The 19,264-nt window shown below is 48.5% G+C and overlaps 1 protein-coding gene across 5 annotated transcripts in view; it reads left to right on the forward strand.

Annotated features, from left to right (window-relative positions):
• BCAS3 (BCAS3 microtubule associated cell migration factor) overlaps nucleotides 1-19,264 on the forward strand; it is a 538,487-nt gene that overhangs the window by 60,647 nt on the left and 458,576 nt on the right. For all 5 annotated transcript variants that reach the window (XM_063146608.1, XM_063146612.1, XM_063146611.1 and 2 more), the window contains 2 exons: nucleotides 4,258-4,365; nucleotides 8,049-8,125. In XM_063146608.1, coding sequence (XP_063002678.1) covers nucleotides 4,258-4,365; nucleotides 8,049-8,125 — 185 coding nt within the window. The remainder of the gene's footprint in view (nucleotides 1-4,257; nucleotides 4,366-8,048; nucleotides 8,126-19,264) is intronic.

Here is a 19,264-nt window from a genome sequence, read left to right on the forward strand (position 1 = left end):
GCCGCGGAGGTTAAGCATATGGCTTAGCATGTGTGAACCATGACTTAGCGTGTTGCGTGAACCGTGACTTACCATGGCGGCTACATAACCACGGTTTAAACATGCTCACTAACCATTTGCTGCAAAAGGGTTAGTGGCCTAAACATGGCTTAACGTGTTGTCTGAACAGGGCCACATTGCCCTGTATGATTAGTCAGCAAGGGAGGGACATTTTTGTTCAGAGCTCGACTGAACCGCCCAGAGAGCTTTGGCTATTGGGCGGTATAAAAATGTAAAAAATAAAATAAAATACCTGTGTCCCATGCTGTCCTTTAAAACAAAGCAAAACAAAGCCGTTGGCCATCGCTGATTCCAGATGATTCACAGTTAGCTTATGGGACTCACTGCCACATGACGTGGCAATTGCCACTAGTTTAGATGGCCTTTAAAGAGGACCAGGCAGATTTATGGAAGAGAAAAGAGAGGTCTCTCTGCCATCGTTCGCCAAGTACAATCTTCATGATTTATTTATTTACAGTATTTATATACTGCTCTCCATTCAGAATTTTGGAGCGGCGGACAAAATGAAATAGAATAAAAAACAGAATAAAACCACATTAAAAATACATTTTTAAAAGAAACAGAGTGCAAAGTGAACTATGGCTGGTCATCAAGGGAAAGCTTCCCAGAACAACGTTTTCAACGTTTTCCGGAAGGAATGCAAAGTTGCCGCCTGCCTGACCTCCAGAGGCAGGGAATTCTGTAGGAAGGGGGCCACCACACTGAAGGCCTTCCCCTGGTGTACTCCAATTGCACGATAGGTCTATGTGGAACCACCAGGAGCAATTTAGTGACAGTGAACCCCAAATGTACGTGTGAGTTAAGGCACAGCTCATGGTCCACAGCCAAACTCCAGACTAGAGGTGCAGAACCTCCAGATTCCATTTCAAAGAAGCTCTCGGGGGCCACATTTCAGTGGTGGCCGGTGATGAAAGCAAAAGGGGGACTGGGCCAAAATACCAGCACATTGTAGCTTAAAGGCCTTAATGCCAGTAACCAGAGCCTCAGGAGAGGCATTTCAACTTTTTAGAATTAGGAAAAAACTCCGTCGAAGCTGGGAAACTGCCAAATGATTGGTGGTCAGGGGAAATTGGGGGGGCGGGGCCAGGGGAAGGGGCGGGGCTATATCTGGGCGGTGCGTTTTTTATGAGCGCACCTGCTTATAGAAAGCCTGCCTGTGAGGGGGATGGCTAAGCTGCAACCCTTTTTCTCCGCAAGGTGGGAGCTTCTATAGTGTTAACATGGAGAAACGTTCAAGGGCGCGATCCCACATACATGCCTGCAGGCTGGCGTGGTACAGCCCCACACGTATATTTTTTTTAACCACCTTTTCTCCAGTTTGCGCACACCTAGCTGGAGTGAACACCCTTTCCTTAACATTTCTTCTCTCTGTCTTTAAACATAAACTAATAAAAATTAAAATCTTCGTATATATTTACACAGCTGGCCATTTTGTGCAACTTCCAGTGCGTCGGGCCTAGAAGCAGCCAACCTCTCAATGCACTCTCTGAGGACGCGGGTTGTGTAGTGGGGAGGGGGGGAGTGTCACCGGAGCAGACTGTCAGATCAAAGCTGCATCCTGGCTTGCAAAATGGCGCCCGACGCTCTCCCTTCAGCCTCTTGCGTTGCACCCTGCACTCCTTCTGTTGAAAGAAAGCTGGCTTTTAACGAAGGAACAGCTGGAGGGAGCCTTATTTACTTTAAAATGATAAAAGTGCCACGTGCTGCGCACGGATTTTCCTTGTCGTTGTTATTAAAACAAATAAGGAGTCTGTTAAAATGACCATGGGTTCTTTGTACTTGGACGACACGAGCAGCTGGGCGGTTCCAGCTGTTCGCCTCGAAGATCTGAAGAACCGTTCCGTCGACGTGTGCGTCTCAGCGGTGAAATCTCAAGGTTCACGGCCACCCAGGTTCCTCCTCCTGTCCATGTGTCAAACGACTGAGCCTGAAGCGAGACGTTACGGAGGCTGTGGGGGAGGCTGCTGAAAAGGGCAGCGTCCCCCGCATCCCCCCTTCTTTGCTCCGTGGCAACTTCTACGAAACGGAAGAACATCAGAAGAGCCCTGCTGGATCAGACCAAGGGTCCATCCAGTCCAGCACTCCATTCACACAGTGGCCAAACCAGCCATCGGCCAGGGACCAACAAGCAGGACACGGTGCAACAGCACCCTCCCGCCCATGTTCCCCAGCAACTGGTGCACACAGGCTTACTGCCTCGGATAGTAGAGATGGCACACAACCATCAGGGCTGGTAGCCAAGGATGGCCTTTGCCTCCAGGAATTTATCCAACCCGCTTTTTTTTTTTGTTTATTCGTTCAGTCGCTTCCGACTCTTCGTGACTTCATGGACCAGCCCACGCCAGAGCTTTCTGTCGGCCGTTGCCACCCCTAGCTCCCCCAAGGTCAAGTCTGTCACCTCCAGAATATCCTCCCTCCATCTTGCCCTTGGTCGGCCCCTCTTCCTTTTGCCTTCCACTTTCCCTAGCATCAGCCTCTTCTCCAGGGTGTCCTGTCTTCTCATTCTGTGGCCAAAGTACTTCAGTTTTGCCTTTAATACCCTTCCCTCAAGTGAGCAGTCTGGCTTTATTTCCTGGAGTCTGGACTGGTTGGATCTTCTTGCAGTCCAAGGCACTCTCAGAATTCTCCTCCAACACCACAGTTCAAAAGCATCTATCTTCCTTCGCTCCGCTTTCCTTATGGTCCAGCTCTCGCAGCCATAGGTTACTACAGGGAATACCATTGCTTTGACTATGCGGACCTTTGTTGTCAGTGTGGTGTCCAAATGGATGGCCATCACTGCATCGTGTGGTAGTGAATTCCATAATTTACGTATGCGCTGTGTGAAGCAGGCGCTGTCGTGTTGCGCATTTCGCTGCTCTGAACGTCGTTGGTAGCCATTTGCATGGGCAGAGATGCTCTTGCCGCACAACTTAACAGTGTGCATTTTAGCTTACCCGATAAGCCAAGGGGAGGATCGTCAGGGGACGGTAGTCAGAGCGGCTGCTTTCATTGCCCCTCCCCATATGTCTTACTTCAGCCCAAAGCTCTAAATATATACTTGTATATCGGTGATGTATATGTGTCTTCGGATGCGTGTTTTAACAGAAAATGTGCTAGGACTCCCAGCATCCCCTAGCCAGCTTTGCACCGTTATTACGGGGGTTTTTTTGGTAAGCGGATATTAAAAATGTATAACGACGAGGCAGGGCATACATTTTTACAAAGGAATTAAAACAGTAGCCCTAGAGCCGTTTGCCTGGTTTTTCTGAATTTGCGTCATTTATTTTGCATACTGTGTTTGTTTTTACATATTTGGTTCATGCTTTTGTCAGTATGAGGAGCAGCAAGAAGCTGTGGAGGGCACTGAATTGCCAGCTCCCCAGTTGTTGTTGGACATCTGAGCTTGCGACACACTTTCAAGGACATGGTTGCAGCGTATTAAGGGATAGAAACTTCTCTCTCTTCTCCCACCCTCAATCCTTTCTCCCTCCCCACCTACCCTCGCATGTTAAGCTAGATTTCATATCCAGTACTTAATTCTGCAGTTTTTCTGCTGTTCTGGAGAATCGTGGCATATAAACATGAAATCTCACCCTTTTCTGTATGTTGATCCTGTCTTTAAGGTCCCCATTGGAGACCCTGCTCCGTGTGCCCTTGCCAAGTGAAGTGGCATGGCCTTCTCTGTGGTGGCAACGTGGGTTTTGGAATAACTCCCCGGAGAGGCTCACCTGTGCCACTTTTACGGGTTTTTTTTTAATGCTAGGCCAAAGACGTTTTTATTCACTTAGTCTGGGGTTGAGGAACATGCGGTCCTCCAGAAGTTGGGCGGCATCTGTCATCAGCCTTAGCCAGCATAACGGGATAATAAGATGGGAATTGCAGTCCATCTGGAGGGCCACATGTTCCCCGTCCCTGACCTAGGCCTTTTGAACCTTCCTTGGGTTTCACTGATTCGGCATGGTTTTAATTGCACTGTGAATTGTTTTATGCTGTCTCTATTAGAAAAAAGTTTTTAATGCTTCATTTTTCTGCCTTTGATGATTGCATTTTTAATTTTTTTATTCCGCTTGTCTCGATCTGTAAGCCGCCCAGAGAATATTTGTTGATGGGCGGTCCCGGAAATGTCATGAAGTCACGCGGCCCTCGTGTTTAGGCAACCGGGTGTTCCAAATCCATGGAGCTGAACTCCTCTGTTTCTCCTTGTTTCTCTTTCAGCACCAGCCCACCTTACTGCTGCGTCGACCTCCATTCCTTACGGACAGGTGAAATGGTCAAATCCGTACAGTTCAAGACCCCGATTTATGACCTCCACTGCAACAAAAGGTAAAAGCACTCCCTTGTGGAGATAGCTTCCTCGTCTAATTGCCCCCAGGTTGCATTTATATACTTATTTCGTGTTGTTGCAACGCCCGAGTGTGGTGGGTTAAGCTGAAAAGAAAGATGGCTGAGTATGCGTCACCAAAAAAGAAAACAGAGAAGACAGATTTGCATAAAATTTGCAATGTATCTGTGCTAATTTGTATGTGTACGTGCACATTATATAAAGAATTCCTCGAATTTAAATAGAAACACTGCAGTTATCTGTTTCCACCAAAAAATGGCACGCAAAGAGCTTAACCATAGTAGTGAAGACTGTAGCCAGATGACCTGGGTGCCCGTTAAGTCTCCGTTTCCCTCTTGCAAGGACCCCAGAGTGGCTTACATGACCCTCCTCCTCTCCATTTAATCCTCACCACAACCGTGTGAGATAGGTCAGGCTGGGAGCTCATCTACATCAAGCAGATATTCCACTATGAAAGTGGTATGAAAGCCATATATAAAAGGCAGGAGCCCCACTAGTGCTTTATAGCGGTATTGAAGTGCGCTGACAACTGTTGGGGCCCATGACATGTACCATATACTGCTTTCATACCACTTTCATAGTGTTACTAACAGGGACTGGCCGACGAGACCACATCATGCCAGTCCTTTTCCAGCTTCATTGGCTGCCAGTCCAGGTCCGGGCCCGATTCAAAGTGCTGTTATTGACATTTAAAGCCCTAAATGGCTTGGGGCCAGGCTATCTGAAGGAACGCCTCCTCCTGTATGGACCTGCCCGGACCCTAAGGTCATCCTCAAGGGTCCTTCTCCGCGGGTCCCTGCCAAAGGAAGTGAGGCAGGTGGCTACCAGGAGGAGGGCCTTCTCTGCTGTGGCACCCCGGCTGTGGAATGAGCTCCCTAAGGAGGTTCGCTTGGCACCGACATTATACGCCTTTAGACGCCAGGTGAAGACCTTTTTATTCTCCCAGCGTTTTAACAGTCTATAAACAAATTTTAACTCGGTGTTTTCAATGTGTAATTTTGCACTGCTGCTGTTTTGATCTGGCTGAGCTTTTATATTGCATTTTACATTATGGTTTTATACTGTTGTTTTATACTTTGAATGGTTTTAATTTTTGTGAACCGCCCAGGGAGCTCCGGCTATTGGGCGGTATAGAAATGCAATAAATAAATTAATAAATCAATTATATCCCGCTTGGTGTAGACGTGTCAACGGGCCCCAACAGTTGTCAGTGCACTTCATTATCACTATAAGGCAGCAGTGTAGATCTTGCAGTGCACTTCATTATCACTATAAAGCCATACTGTGGCTCCTGCCTTTTATATACCGCTTTTCATAGTGGAATAGCCTCCTTGGGGTAGATGAGCCCTGAGAGTCAATGACTGGCCCAAAGTCACCCAGTGAGCTTCCATGGGCGTGTGGAGACTCGAACCTAGATTTCCCCAAGTCCCAGTCCCACACTTAATAATAACAATAATTCTTTATATAGTGCTTTATTACAAAGCGCTGTACATAAAATGAAGCGGGTCAGCACTTTACAAGAAACACAATAATCTTAATGGAAGACCTTAACTGAATCAAAGAATATAACGATAAAAACTTAGAATAAAAACCCATACGAAAGATGTAGCGGCCACCGCAAGGGTCATCATCATGCTGTACTGGGCTCTCATGTTGGCTAGGGCTGACGGCAGTTGTAGGCCAAAATGTCTGGAGAACCACAAGCGGCCCACCCTTGATTTTGGGGATTGTGGAAATGAGCGAGCTGAGGCCTCGTTTTTCCCGAAGGGGCGACCCCAGACCTTTTCAGCCCAGACCTGCCTTTGTCTCTCTGTGTGTGTGTGTGCTACAGAGTTCTAAAATGGCATCCCAATTATGCTCCCCTTGAATTATTATTTTTTTTGTCCTTGCACTTCATGTCCTGGTAATCATTTTAAGTGATTTATTACATAAACCCCCATTTCGCTCCCTCCCCACTCCCTCTTAATTCCATTGTACGGTGGAGGGTGGGGGTGGGGGGTGGGGGTGGAAAAAACAAAACACTTTCAGCAAATAAGGCACGGCTGTTACGCCCGGCAGATTTGCAATAAAAAGCAGCAATGTGATTATTTTTTGAGGCTGGAACACTTTTTTAGATTAATATGCCGCGTGCCCATGGTGGATTTTCGTTTTGTGTTGCTGGGGGACAGTGAATGCTTAAAAGAAAAGCAAAAAAAAGTCAGAAGTCAATTGCAGGAGGTAGCGCATCAATTTTATTAAAGAGGTACAACCCCCCGTTTTGCATTCCCTTCGGGTTCACCAGTGGGAATGGGGGATGGTTATGTGCTTGCAACACCCCCATTCTCACACTCGGCATCACTGCCTGAGGCCTCATTGTTGTCTGCTATTGCACAGAGCTGAAGGCTTCGCTCTGTTGCATCTGGGATTGGCTCCTGAATCCAACTTCTGTAGCCCTTTGGTGATGTCAGTTTTGGGGGGAGTCTTGGGCATGTTGCTTTCGCTCCGCCTTCCTCCTTGGCCTTAGTGTCAGTGCCTATTTGCGGCCCCCCCTCAAAGAGAGAGGACAAGGCTAGGGAAGGAGACACCTGTCAGTTCTACTTCCTCCCCACCACACACACATGCACATTTTTAAAATCTCAAGTCGTTTGCTCCCGCTTATGACAAAAATGGCAAATTTTGGTATGTTATATTAAAAAAAGAATGAAATTCTCGTCCCGGCGAGATTGAATAGGGACAGTTGTTCTCTCCTTGGAGAAGACCACATTTTGCCTGCTTACCATGTAACTGTTAAAGATGAGGAGCCTTTCAGGAAAAAGGAGAGAGGTGACAATCCTAAACATAGTTGACTACAACCATGAATACAATCCTAAACTTGGTTGACTACAACCGTGAATACAATCCTAAACACGGTTGAATACAACCGTGAATACACTCCTAAACATGGTTGAATACACCGTGAATACAATCCTAAACATGGTTGAATACAACCGTGAATACAATCCTAAACGTGGTTGACTACAACCGTGAATACAATCCTAAACACGGTTGACTACAACCGTGAATACAATCCTAAACGTGGTTGAATACAACCGTGAATACAATCCTAAACGTGGTTGAATACAACCATGAATACAATCCTAAACATGGTTGAGTAAACCGTGAATACAATCCTAAACGTGGTTGAATACAGCCGTGAATACAATCCTAAACGTGGTTGAATACAGCCGTGAATACAATCCTAAACGTGGTTGAATACACCATAAATACAATCCTAAACGTGGTTGAATACACCATAAATACAATCCTAAACATGGTTGAGTTGAGTTTTTGTTTTTGTTAAGTATTTTTATCCTGCTCTTCAACCAAAATATCCCTTGGAGTGGCTTCATATAATCAGTAAAACAAGACCACACGCTTATAATCTACAAAGACACAACAGACAAGGGAAAAAGGAATGGGGTGGGGGAAAGAATAATAATGAAGTCTGGAGTGATGGCATGGCCCCTCTTCCCCTCTCTCATCTCCTTCAGTAGAGCTTGCTGGAAGTTACAGGGAGAAGAGAAGACATGAACGCAGGGGTGCCGTTTCTGGTGGCAGCTCCACGCCTGGCCCCATGTTTCGTCCTGCCCTGTAAGTTTGAGTCCCTCGAGGTTTCACGCCTTCTTTGTTTCGTGTGCCCTTTCAGGATCCTCGTGGTCGTCCTGCAGGAGAAAATTGCTGCCTTTGACAGCTGCACCTTCACCAAAAAGTTCTTCGTCACAAGTAAGGATCGCACGGCTTTCCGCTTCTCTCTTTCCCGAACGGCTGCCGGGGAATTAAACCAGCTTGATGAGGTTCACGACCTGGTTTGGGGGACTTTCTCGGAAATCAAGTACTGGTGACGGCCGCTTATACGTCGTCTCTTTTTGGGAGGCGGCGGTACGGTTCTGTTTTTACTGGTTTGTTTCAACGGAGAAAAGATTTAAAGTCGGCGTCAAACTGTACAGAACCATGACTACTTTTTTAAAAAAGTCGTCCCCCCCCTCAAAAAAAAGTACCTACTTAAATTGTGTCAACACAATATCATATAAAACCATGAACGCGTAGCATGAAAATACTGTTATTTGTCCCTGGTTAGGTAACTGTCTGTCCAGAAAGATAACTGGGAAGAAGGAGGATTAAGATTAGATGTCTCTTTTCCCCCCCATGTATGGAATAAATGGAGAAGAGTTCATGCTTGCGCAACCTTTGGGATGAAGGTGGGCAGAGTTCCGGCTTGTGGGATCTCCTATCCTTTTTTTTTACTTCTAACCCTGAGATCCACCAGCGGAGCCAGGTGCAAGATAGCGGCTCAGGCGGGTGGAGGTGTGCGAATCCTCAAGGAATAGCGTGGCTCTCAGCCTCGGCTCAGCTCAGGAGTTTTCGATCAGTGCCAGAATCAAGCTCCTAAAAATCCGATTCTTTCCTCTCTCCCCAAACCTTCGATTTCAGCAACCAAACGTTAGCGTGGGAGGAGAGAACGTTTCAATTCTTGCTGTTGCTGCACAACCGGGAGTCGGAAGCCCTTTGCGCATCTGCTGCAAATCACTCTTGAGATCTGCTAATGGTTCCCATTTTACCTCCTGCCCACCCCTACTTGAAGAGTTTAGCTGCGGTGCCTCAGTTTCTCTGCGAACATGATTTATTTGCCAAGTCTGTCCTTGCCTTGGATTGCGTAACCCGGCCTTGCCAAACATGGCACCCTCCAGATGTGTTGGACAGAGACCAGCACATCTGGGAGGGAGCAGACTGGCGAAGGACGGTATCGCCTCTTGGGAAATTCCAGTTTGGGTCTAGCTCCATCTCTCCTGCTGGTGCCATAGATCCGGGAGGTGTTGCAGTGGAGGCTGGTCGCGTCGTTAAAGTAGGGGTGGTGAATCGACTCTGGGCTTCCGTCAGAACTCTAAAGGAGCTCTCCAAGGGGCAGAGCTGGTTCTGACGGAAACCCAGAGCAGGTTCACCGCCCTACTGACATCAGTGCCAACAGCCTCCACTGCTTAAAGATCAGAAACATCAGAAGATGTTTAAAGATCTGCGTAAAGATCAGAAACATCAGAAGAGCCCTGTTGCTGGATCAGACCAAAGGTCCATCTAGTCCAGCCTTCCTCAACCTGGGGCGCTCCAGATGTGTTGGACTGCAACTCCCAGAATGCCCCTGCTGGGGCATTCTGGGAGGTGCAGTCCAACACATCTGGAGCGCCCCCGGTTGAGGAAGGCTGATCTAGTCCAACGCTCTGTTTACACAGTGGCCAACCAGCTATTGCACCCGAGGCCTGCTCATTTATTTATTTATTTATTTATTTAAAACATGTATATCCCGCCCTATATCATTAAGACCTCAGGGCAGCGTACAGATAAAAGCATACAGTATAAAACAGTAAATATACCCAGCTAAAAACAAATTAAACCACGAACCAAGTTAAAACGATACATGATTTAAAAGCACTAAAAACAATGAATGTGCCATCTTCGTGAATTTAACCATTAAAGGCTTTGTTTGGCGCCGGAATAAAATCAGCGTTGGCGCCGGCCTCCAAGGGGAGGGCATCCCACAGTCAGGTGTCACAACAGAGAAAGCCCCATGGGTCCTTGGCTGACATCTGGTTGGGCCATTGTGTGAACAGAGTGCTGGACTGGGTGGACCCTGGGTCTGATCCAGCAGGGCTCTTCTGATGTTCTTATGTATTACTGTCAGTTGCAGGGCAGCCCTTGAAGGGTCTTGATTGCCAGAAGGCCTGGTCCCATCCGTGGGACCCCCTGCCTGCCTGCCTGGGCAAAGGGCAGCACACAATATTAGGCGGTCACATGGCATCAGCTCCCTCACAGTCGTAAGAAGGGCGTCTGCACTGTGTTCTGGAAACCGCTTGGAAAAAACGTTGACTGAAGTTGCATCGGGGATGCAGGGGGGAACAGGGAAGCGCATCGCCTTTGCCCCAAGTATCTAAACTTTGGGGCACACCGTTTCTTTTATCTATGCTGTGAGCCGCTTTGAGGGCTCTGGTAGGAAAGCAAGGTTTGAATTTCTAAATAAACACATGAATAAACGTGTGCGTGTGTGTGTGTCGGTCGGCTTCACACAGGCTCGCCTCTCCCGAGTTCCATGTAAAGAGAGCAAATGCCGCAGTAGGAAGGGCGAGGGAGGCCGAGATGTACTCAGCCCCAAAGTGCGCCATCTTTGCTCGTGTCAGCAGAAACCTCTTCTTTGCCCCCAGATGTTTAATGTAAACCCTTGCGACCTCTTTGAAGAAGATGCACTAAGCTGGCCTTGATGTATATTTGTTTACTGATTCCCTTCACCCCACGGAGGTTGCTTGAAAGCAAAGTTCCTGCTTGCTCGTTTTGCCCTTAAAAGGAAAGCTGCAGCCAAGTATGCGTAGTATTTAATGGGGGCGGGATTGGCTTAGGATGCCTTGAATTTAGTTCGCCGTCGCATCACAACCTTGTGTCTCTCTGGGTGTGTACGTTTTTAAAACGGGAAGCAGCTTCTTCTCTTCAAAGGGGAGAAAAATAGCATTTGTGGAGTAATCTTAAAGTTACCAATAGGTGTCAGTTTCTCCCCACATCATGGCTTTCAGATCCCGAGGAGGAAAGGGCGCTCTCTCATCCGCTTGGAAGACCCCAGCAGGGGCTCGCCTCGATTTTTAAGGCGCTCGGCGATTCTTCCCTGGCTGCCGATAACCCTTTCCCGAATCAAAGTGTGAAATCGCATCTGTACGGGGCAGGTCCTTTCCTACCCTTAGGGTTTGGGAGGGAAATCTAAATTTTAAAAAAAACCCAAACTTCCTGATTTTCTTGCCTTGGTATATTAACCTGCTTTTAAAAAGAAGGAATGGAAGTTGTTTTTAATCGTATCTCGAACAAGCACCGGAATGGTGCTCGTAGAGTTCGTACAGCCGTCTATCTAACCTTTTGGCAGGGCCACCCACCCGTTTAATAAGTCGCTCTCGCAAAAGTCAAGCTGACGGAATACAGTTAACATCTCACCCATGTATAAAGATGTCTGTCTGTTTTGAACGTATCTATCTATCTGCACCCTTTCTTCCTTTAATCAGTTCCATTAATTGATTACAAGCCTTTTTTTTTAACAGCTTAAAAAGGCACCCTCAGTTAATCAGATAGCAGAAGGCGAATGGGCAGTCTGGCGGATCATGTCCTTCTTCCCACCATCTTGGGAGCATTAGCAGAGGGACACAGGGCCCATGGAGGAAGCAATAGTTGGGATCCATGAAGGAAGAGGTGGATGAGAGAGGGAAGGAGATTGGGGGGTGGGCTAGAAATGAGAGAATGTGGGAGCTTAAACATTTCCTGAACTTGCCCATGAAAATTCTGAGAAATACTTAGTATTATACACAAACATATTTTAACTGTTAAGGGTTGCTTTATTTTGGTTTTGTTTTTACACAGGAAACGCAGGTAGAATTTTCCTGAACTGTTAGAAAGGAAAGCCATTGACAATAACGAGTACCGAACTTTAAAAGTCGGTGTCCCCAATTATAATCAGCTTGTGATAAACTCACCTTCAGGCGCTTTAGCTTTTAACATCGCATTGTCAGGTTCCATGTTTCGGCTGAATGGATGTTTAGGATTTTTTTCTTTATTGAAATGGATAATCCAGGAATTATTAAGGATCTTTTCCTTCTTAACTGGACGTGGTGCTTTACAGAGGACGTCAAGTGATATTTTAAAACTGATTTTTGTGGGTTCTTCTCGGAAGTCCCCATTCCAAGGGTTGATAAATCCAGACAGCCTGCAGTAGCCGGAATGCCACCAAGAGCCGCCGTGGTTCAATTTGACGACTGGATTTCTTAATTTTCCTCCTTGCGTCTGCTGTGGAGGGCCGTGCTCTAGGGGGAGTTCTGAGTCTGTAGACCCAGAAATTTTCCCTTTTGTCCCAAGGGGGGTGATAGAAAAGGGATGTATAGGTTCTAAGGCATTCAATGGCTCCGTCTGTATGAAATGCTCAGATGCAATCTTGGTGTGCATCGAGGAATGGTAACTCATTGTTGCGTGACGATGGCCCTGCTGCAACATCAAAGTGTTTGTTTGAACGGGTTGATGCGGCTAATCAGGATGTTCGCTTCATCTAGGCTTGTGCGCTTCGTTTTGTTCACTTAGAACCTTTAGATCCCACCTGTCCATCAAACCATCCTCACAGCGGCTTGCATGGGAGATACGTACACCTGCAAACACGCACACCCTCCAAAAGTATCAGAGGCCTTATTCCATTAGGGTGGCGAGTACTAGGGACAGGGCTTTCTCAGTGGTGGCCCCACGCCTTTGGAACTGCCTTCCCAGGGAGATATATAGCCTCATCAATGCTGACTCTTTATTTATTTATTTATTTTATTACATTTATATATCGCCCCACAGCCAAAGCTCTCTGGGCGTTTTTTTTTTAAAGCAACTTTGGAGAGACTTGGGGGCTACACTGGTTTCCCCCTTCCTGGGAGGCAGTACAGACTTCCGAAGGCTCTTGGTCAACAGTAGAGGCCAGAATGGACTCCCCCTAACTTCTGCAGTTCCAGGCAACTAATTAAATTAAATTTAAGGGCCTATTTCTAAGCAGGATTAGGGACGAACTGGGAGTTGTAGGACTTTTTTCTGTCTCAACATGCATAGGATTGCATCCTAAATCTGTCAGGGATGCTTTAAGGTAGATTCCTGCATTGAGCAGGGGGGGTTGGACTTGATGGCCTTGTAGGCCCCTTCCAACTCTGCTATTCTACGATTCTATGACGAATAGGTCCTGCTATTTACTGTTTTACTCTGTACAGCACCATGTACATTGATGGTGCTATATAAATAAATAAATAAATAAATAATAATAATAATAATAATAATAATGACATTAACCAAATTAACCAGAAGGTTAATCAGCTAAAGCTTTTTAGTAGCTGCACCGGTAGAGCTACCAGTTCAGGGCATTCCTGTATGTGTTTCCAGGCTGTTTTACACCCGGTGTGTTACTGTAGGGAATGAAAAAAGGAAATACCGACGGCGGCTTTTCACTTGCAGAAGGAGCAATGCGTATAATCGGTTGACAGCTTTACCTGTTTCCGATCTGGAGTTCAGTCGCCATGTCAGAAGAAGCATCACCAAATGGGGCCATGGTTTCATTGATGGGCTCTGTGTAACGGAAGGGACGAGGGGAAATAAAACAAAGAGGTGCTCTAGGACTAGCTGAAAATGCAAGCAGCAAAACACGTAGGGTTCCTCAGAGAACCATAGAATAGTAGAATTGGAAGGGGCCTCTAAGGCCATCGAGCCCAACCCCCTGCTCAGTGCAGACATTCACCTTGAAGCATCCCAGAAAGATGGATGTCCAGCTGCCTCTTGAAGGCCTCTAGTGTGGGAGAGCCCACCACCTCCCTTGGTCATGGGTCCCATTGTCAAACTGCTCTTACAGTCAGGACAGGACGTTTTTCCTGATGTCCAGCCGGAATCTGGCTTCCTGTCACTTGAGCCCCTTATTCCGTGTCCTGCACTCTGGGAGGATCGAGAAGAGATCCTGGCCCTCCTCTGTGGGACAACCTTTCAAGTCCTTGAAGAGTGCTCTCATGTCTCCCCTCCATCTTCTCTTCCCCAGGCTAAACCTGCCCAGTTCTTTCAGTCTCTCTTCTTTGGGCTCTGTTTCCAGACCCCCTGATCATCCTCGTTTGCCTTCTCCCAATCCGTATTGCATCTCAGGCCTTTGGTGCGCAGGAAAGTGATGTCATCTGCACCACATCAGCCACTGTTGACTTAGGAAGCTACATTGGCAGCTGCCTTAACACTGAGTCAGGCCTTCGGTCTGTCGAAGGGACTGTAGCTCAATGGCAGAGCACCCGCATAGCATGCCGAAGGTCCCAGGTTCAATCCCTGGCATCTCCAGGTAGGGCTGGAGAGATTCCTGCCTGAAAGATTCCTGTCAGCCGCTGCTGACAGGCCGTGTTGACAATACTGGAGCAGTGGCCTGACTCGGTATAAGGCAGCTTCCTATGTTCCTACCCCGGTATTGTCAGTGCTGACTGGCAGCAGCGGCGGCTCTCCAGGGTTTCAGGCGGGAGTTGTTCCCAGCCTCACCGAGAGATGCCAAAGATTGAACCTAAATCCTTCTGCATACAGATCGAAACCTCTCTCCTTGGATCATGTCCTTCTCGGGGGTGGCTACCTGAGCAGATTCGAACCCACGGCTCTTAACGCCAAAAGTTCAGGGCCTTAACTCTCCCCTCTCCTCCCGTGCCGTCGATCACTTGTTAATTTACAGCGCTCTCTCTTAGCACACAAGAGGTATTTTCTGTTCTTAACCCCTATTCCTAGGGCGGACCCTTTGGAAAGGAGGACAGGGCTCCTGCATCTTTAACGGTTGTGTTGAAATGGGAATTTCAGCAGGTGTCACTGGTATGCCTGCAGCACTCTTCCTCACAACAGTGAAAGCTGCAGGAGCCCTGCCCTTTTTTTTGTATCTGGCCACTCTAGCATAGCTCCTGCAGCTTTCGCTGTTGTGACGAAGAGTGCTGCAGGCATACCAATGGCACCTGCTGAAATTCCCTTTTCTATCCAACTGTTAAAGATACAGGAGCCCTGTCCTCCTTTCCACAGGGTCACCCTCATGGCCGATTCCTCTTCTTAATGGCCCTCTGCAACATGCCCTTTCCCCCTTGATAGTATGATAGGGACGACAGGCGAGGCGGGAGAAAGGTGGACATCTAAACAACAACGTTCCTGTTTTGTGCTTCTGTTTCCTGCCGTGGCGCCCCCAGAGCTTCTGTCATCTGCTCATCCAAGAATGCTTACTTGGCTTCTAATCAAGATAACAGAGGATGAAGGTCTCCTTCCTTTTGGGAGAGGCAAAGGCAGTCCGATATTATGATAACGGCAGCATCTTCGTGTCCAGTAACAAACGACGGCCCGCTTTCTGTGAGCCTTGTCATCCTTGTATCGATGTGTTCTTAACCTCCGGGGAGGAAGACGATGACTTGGAGCCATTATCTGGCACCAAGCTTCTATTGACGTGGTACAGCCCTGTCCCCGAAGAGACTATTTCCTTGGACAAATGTAGTCGGCACGCTTACTCTGTCCTATATGAAAAACGATGATTCTGCTCTTGGTTATGTCAAATCGTATAGAACCATTACTTATTAATACGGGCCTGCTGCTGCTGCCCCCTTTCTTTGCAGGTGGTGGTGGGGGGCTAGTAAGTACCCCTGATGGGTCGGAAATCTACATGTGGCAACCCACACACCCCATACAAACTAGGTCACACCGCAAAGTTTTCCCAAGAACCTGCATGCTCTGTCTCTCTCTCTTTCTCTCTCTCTCTTTCTCAACAGTTCTTGAGAGCAACAGCCTTGAATGTAGCTCCTCACTTTGATTTGCGCCAGCTGCCAATCCAGACCCTGGAGCACAGGTGTAACATATGCTCCCTTAGGTCGGGTGACCATATGGAAAGGAGGACAGGGCTGCTGTGTCTTTTAACAGTTGCAATGAAAGGGGAATTTCAGCAGGTGTCCTTTGTATATATGCAGCACCTAGTGAAATTCCCTCTTCATCACAGCAGCTAAAGCTGCAGGAGCTATACTAGAGTGACCAGATACAAAAAAGGGCAGGGCTCCTGCAGCTTTAACAGTTGGATAGAAAAGGGAATTTCAGCAGGAGTCATTTGTATGCATGCAACATCTGGTGGAATCCCGTCTTCATCACCACGGTGAAAGCTGCAGAAGCCCTAGCTATGCTAGAGTGACCAGATACGAAAGAGGGCAAGGCTCCTGCAGCTTTTACTGTTGTGATGAAGAGGGAATTTCTCTGGGTGCTGGATGCATACAAATGACACCTGCTGAAATCCCCCTTTCAGTACGACTGTTAAAGGTGCAGGAGCCCTGTCCTCCTTTCCATCGGGTCATCCTACCTTAGGTAGCTACCTACAGTAGCTGAGCACCATTTTTTGGAGCGTCTCTGTGCGAAAGGAGGCCGAGCGCTTCGATTGGCTGGCCGGCTTGAAATTAAAAACCATAACGGAGGCAGAATGGCTTTGACTTTTAAGCATTTGGCCTGTCTTCCAGGGGTGGTGTGGGGGTAAGGACTGTTGCAGCTGCCCGGCTCAGCTGCCTTTGATTAGGGAAACCACTCTAAACACCACTTGCCCTGTTCGTTTCGAGTTTGGAAAGGCTTTGTTACAGGCAGCCGAGTGGCGGGAGCGTGTGCCTGCTGCTCTGAGCACACCCCGTCAGCCTCAAATACAGCTCCTAGAGCTGAAAACCGCTCGTTTCTCAACAGGTCTGAGATGGGCTCTTCCTTGAATTCAAGCGTGGCGAGATGCAGAGGTTGTCACTGAGAAAGAAGCACTCCTTGTGAGCAAAGGTGTACACGTGAGCAAGGCTTTGCTCCTGAGTAGACCATTCCTCAGGTGACCCTGATGGCCTGCGGGTGTGTTCTTGGTGGCCTCTGCAGCAACGGCTGATGGGATACCATCAGGAGGACCGGGGCAGGAGAGAGGGCGGAGGAACTGTCAATCAAAGGTCACGCTGCCTTTTACCCAGCTCCACGGGAGCCCACCGTCACAGTTCGAACATGTTGTGTGGGGAGTAACCCCTACAAACTCAACCGTGGATGGAGTTTTCCCGCTGCGTAGAGAAACATGTTGTCTGAACTGAGCCAGGGAGTTATCCCTAGACCCAACGGGGACCGGGGGGCAGGCTGTAGGGCAAAGCCCAGCAGGCCAAGAAAGCCTGGCGCATCGGATGAGAGGTGTTACATCCTCCGGAGGCTGGGGCGGCGAGCCCTGGGGGGTGTAAAGTCTTAAGAACAGGCAAGCAAAGAGGAGAAAGGGAACGGAGCGGCACGTCCTCCTCTGGGAGGAACCTTGTCCTCTCCAGTTGCCGTGAGCCAGGGGGCAGGCGATGGGGGAAGACCTCTCCCCCGGAGTTCCCGGAGAGCCCACCGCTAGTCCGGGGTAAGACGAGACAGAGCTTGGTGGCAGAAATGGCCAGAGGCAGCAGCAATAAGATGGCTCTGTTCCTTTCTCAGAGCCTCTTGCCAGGTACGAGTGTCCGCATGTCCGCAGGGCCTCGGCGAGAGTTGGTGAAGCCGGGCCAGGGCAGATCGAAACAGGAGGAAACGTAAGAACAATGGGAGATGCGGCGGGCGGGCAGAGGGGGCGGCTTCTGTATGGGGCTTTTCATCTTGGAGGGAAATCTGTAAACAACATTTGCAAACTGTATTACTTCATGCCCTTTGTAAACAAGTTTAATTTACCCTCCTTCTTTTTTCCCCCCTTGACGGATAAACACAATATTAGTTGAAAGGACTCCACGGTTTGTTTGTCGTCTTCTGGTGATAAACAGAAGACGACCGACATGCGACGAAACGTCCCCTCCTCGCCTTTGTTTACTCTGTTCCCGCTCTACACCTCCGTTTGTCTTGGTCCCTTTCCAGTTTGGCCGTCTAGCTGATGGAAAGCGGCGGAGTCTCACAGGGGGGAGAGAAAGAGCCAAGATCTTTCCATCAGTCTGTGTGCTTCTGGGGGGCATGTGGGACCCTTTTATGCTTATGCAGTGCTGTGAACCAGGGGTGCAGGAGCTCAGGCCTGTGGGCCAAATCCGGACTAAATCCAATCCTCTGAGGTTCCACAGGTGGCCACGCCCTCTTCCCCTGACCCCGCCCTCTTCCCCAATTATTCGGTGATTTCTTTGAACCCACCACTGGAATGCCGCCCCCCCCCCCCCCGAGAGCTTCTCCAAAATGGAATCCGGCCCTCGGGCTGGAAGAGGTTCCTCACCCCTGGTATCGGCTGTAGTAGTTCAGTGCGGCTTATCAGTGTGGTGGGACACCCTATTATGGGGCTACAGCTCAGTGGCCGAGCAGAGCCTGCTTTGCATGTGGAAGGTTCCAGAATGCCGCCTCTGGACGGGGCTGCTTCAGTCCCTCTGCTCTGTCTTCCCGTTCGCCTACAGGCGGGCCGTGGAGCTTCTCCCACGCAGCGACGAGGTGTCGGACGCGGAAGTAGGTCTTGGTTTCACTGTCTCCAGTGGACAAGGTCTCAGGTTAGCAGCAGCGGAAGTGACCCCTCCCCGAGATCCTGGATCCCTGCTCCCAGGTGCAGTGGGCAGGATGCGGGGCTTAAATTCGGCTTAAGTCAGCTTGAGATGTTTATTTATTTATTTATTTTATTTATTTATTACATTTCTATACCGACCAATAGCCGGAGCTCTCTGGGCGGTTCACAATGTTCATTAGAACATTGGAACAACCTTTGATAGACCAAGTTTAAAATTTTGTCAATAACACATAAAGCATAACTTGGAATGAGGTTGCCTTCGGGATCGCTTCGTCCCTTCTATCCATGGCTGGTCTTTGTGATCCCCATGCGTGGCTTCCTGGTCAACAGCTGGTTGGCCACTGTTTGAACAAAATGCTGGACTAGATGGACCCTTGGTCTGAGCCAGCAGGGCTTACGAGTGCGTCTGATGGTGCAGCTTTGGAGAACTCATTGTAGGGCATTTCGGGTGCAATCCTATGCATGTTCAATTGCGGCGGCGGCAGGGGGGGGGAGGCCTACAATTCCCAGCATGCCCCAGCCAGCCTGTCTGAACATGCATAGGCTTGCACCTTTCGTGTTGCAGTAACCATGGTTTGCCATAAAAGAGATAGAAAAGCAGATTCCTTGGCGAGAGGGGAGGGAGAGGCAGCTGTTCCCTAAGACGCGGCTCCCAGTCTCCTGACCATGGTTAGGAAATTGAGCAGTGTTGCATCTCCGTTGGGGTAGAGAAAGTGAGAGCCTTAAAACAACCAGCCCACGTTTTCTTAAAAGGCTGGAAGAGAACCGTCTACTTAAAGCGGCTTTTGCGAGAAACCCAAAACCGACGTAAGTGGGACAAGACGAAAAGTATGATGGATGTCGTTGGC

This window comes from Elgaria multicarinata, chromosome 22 (assembly GCF_023053635.1).
Source record: "Elgaria multicarinata webbii isolate HBS135686 ecotype San Diego chromosome 22, rElgMul1.1.pri, whole genome shotgun sequence".
Taxonomy (NCBI): Eukaryota; Metazoa; Chordata; class Lepidosauria; order Squamata; family Anguidae; genus Elgaria; species Elgaria multicarinata.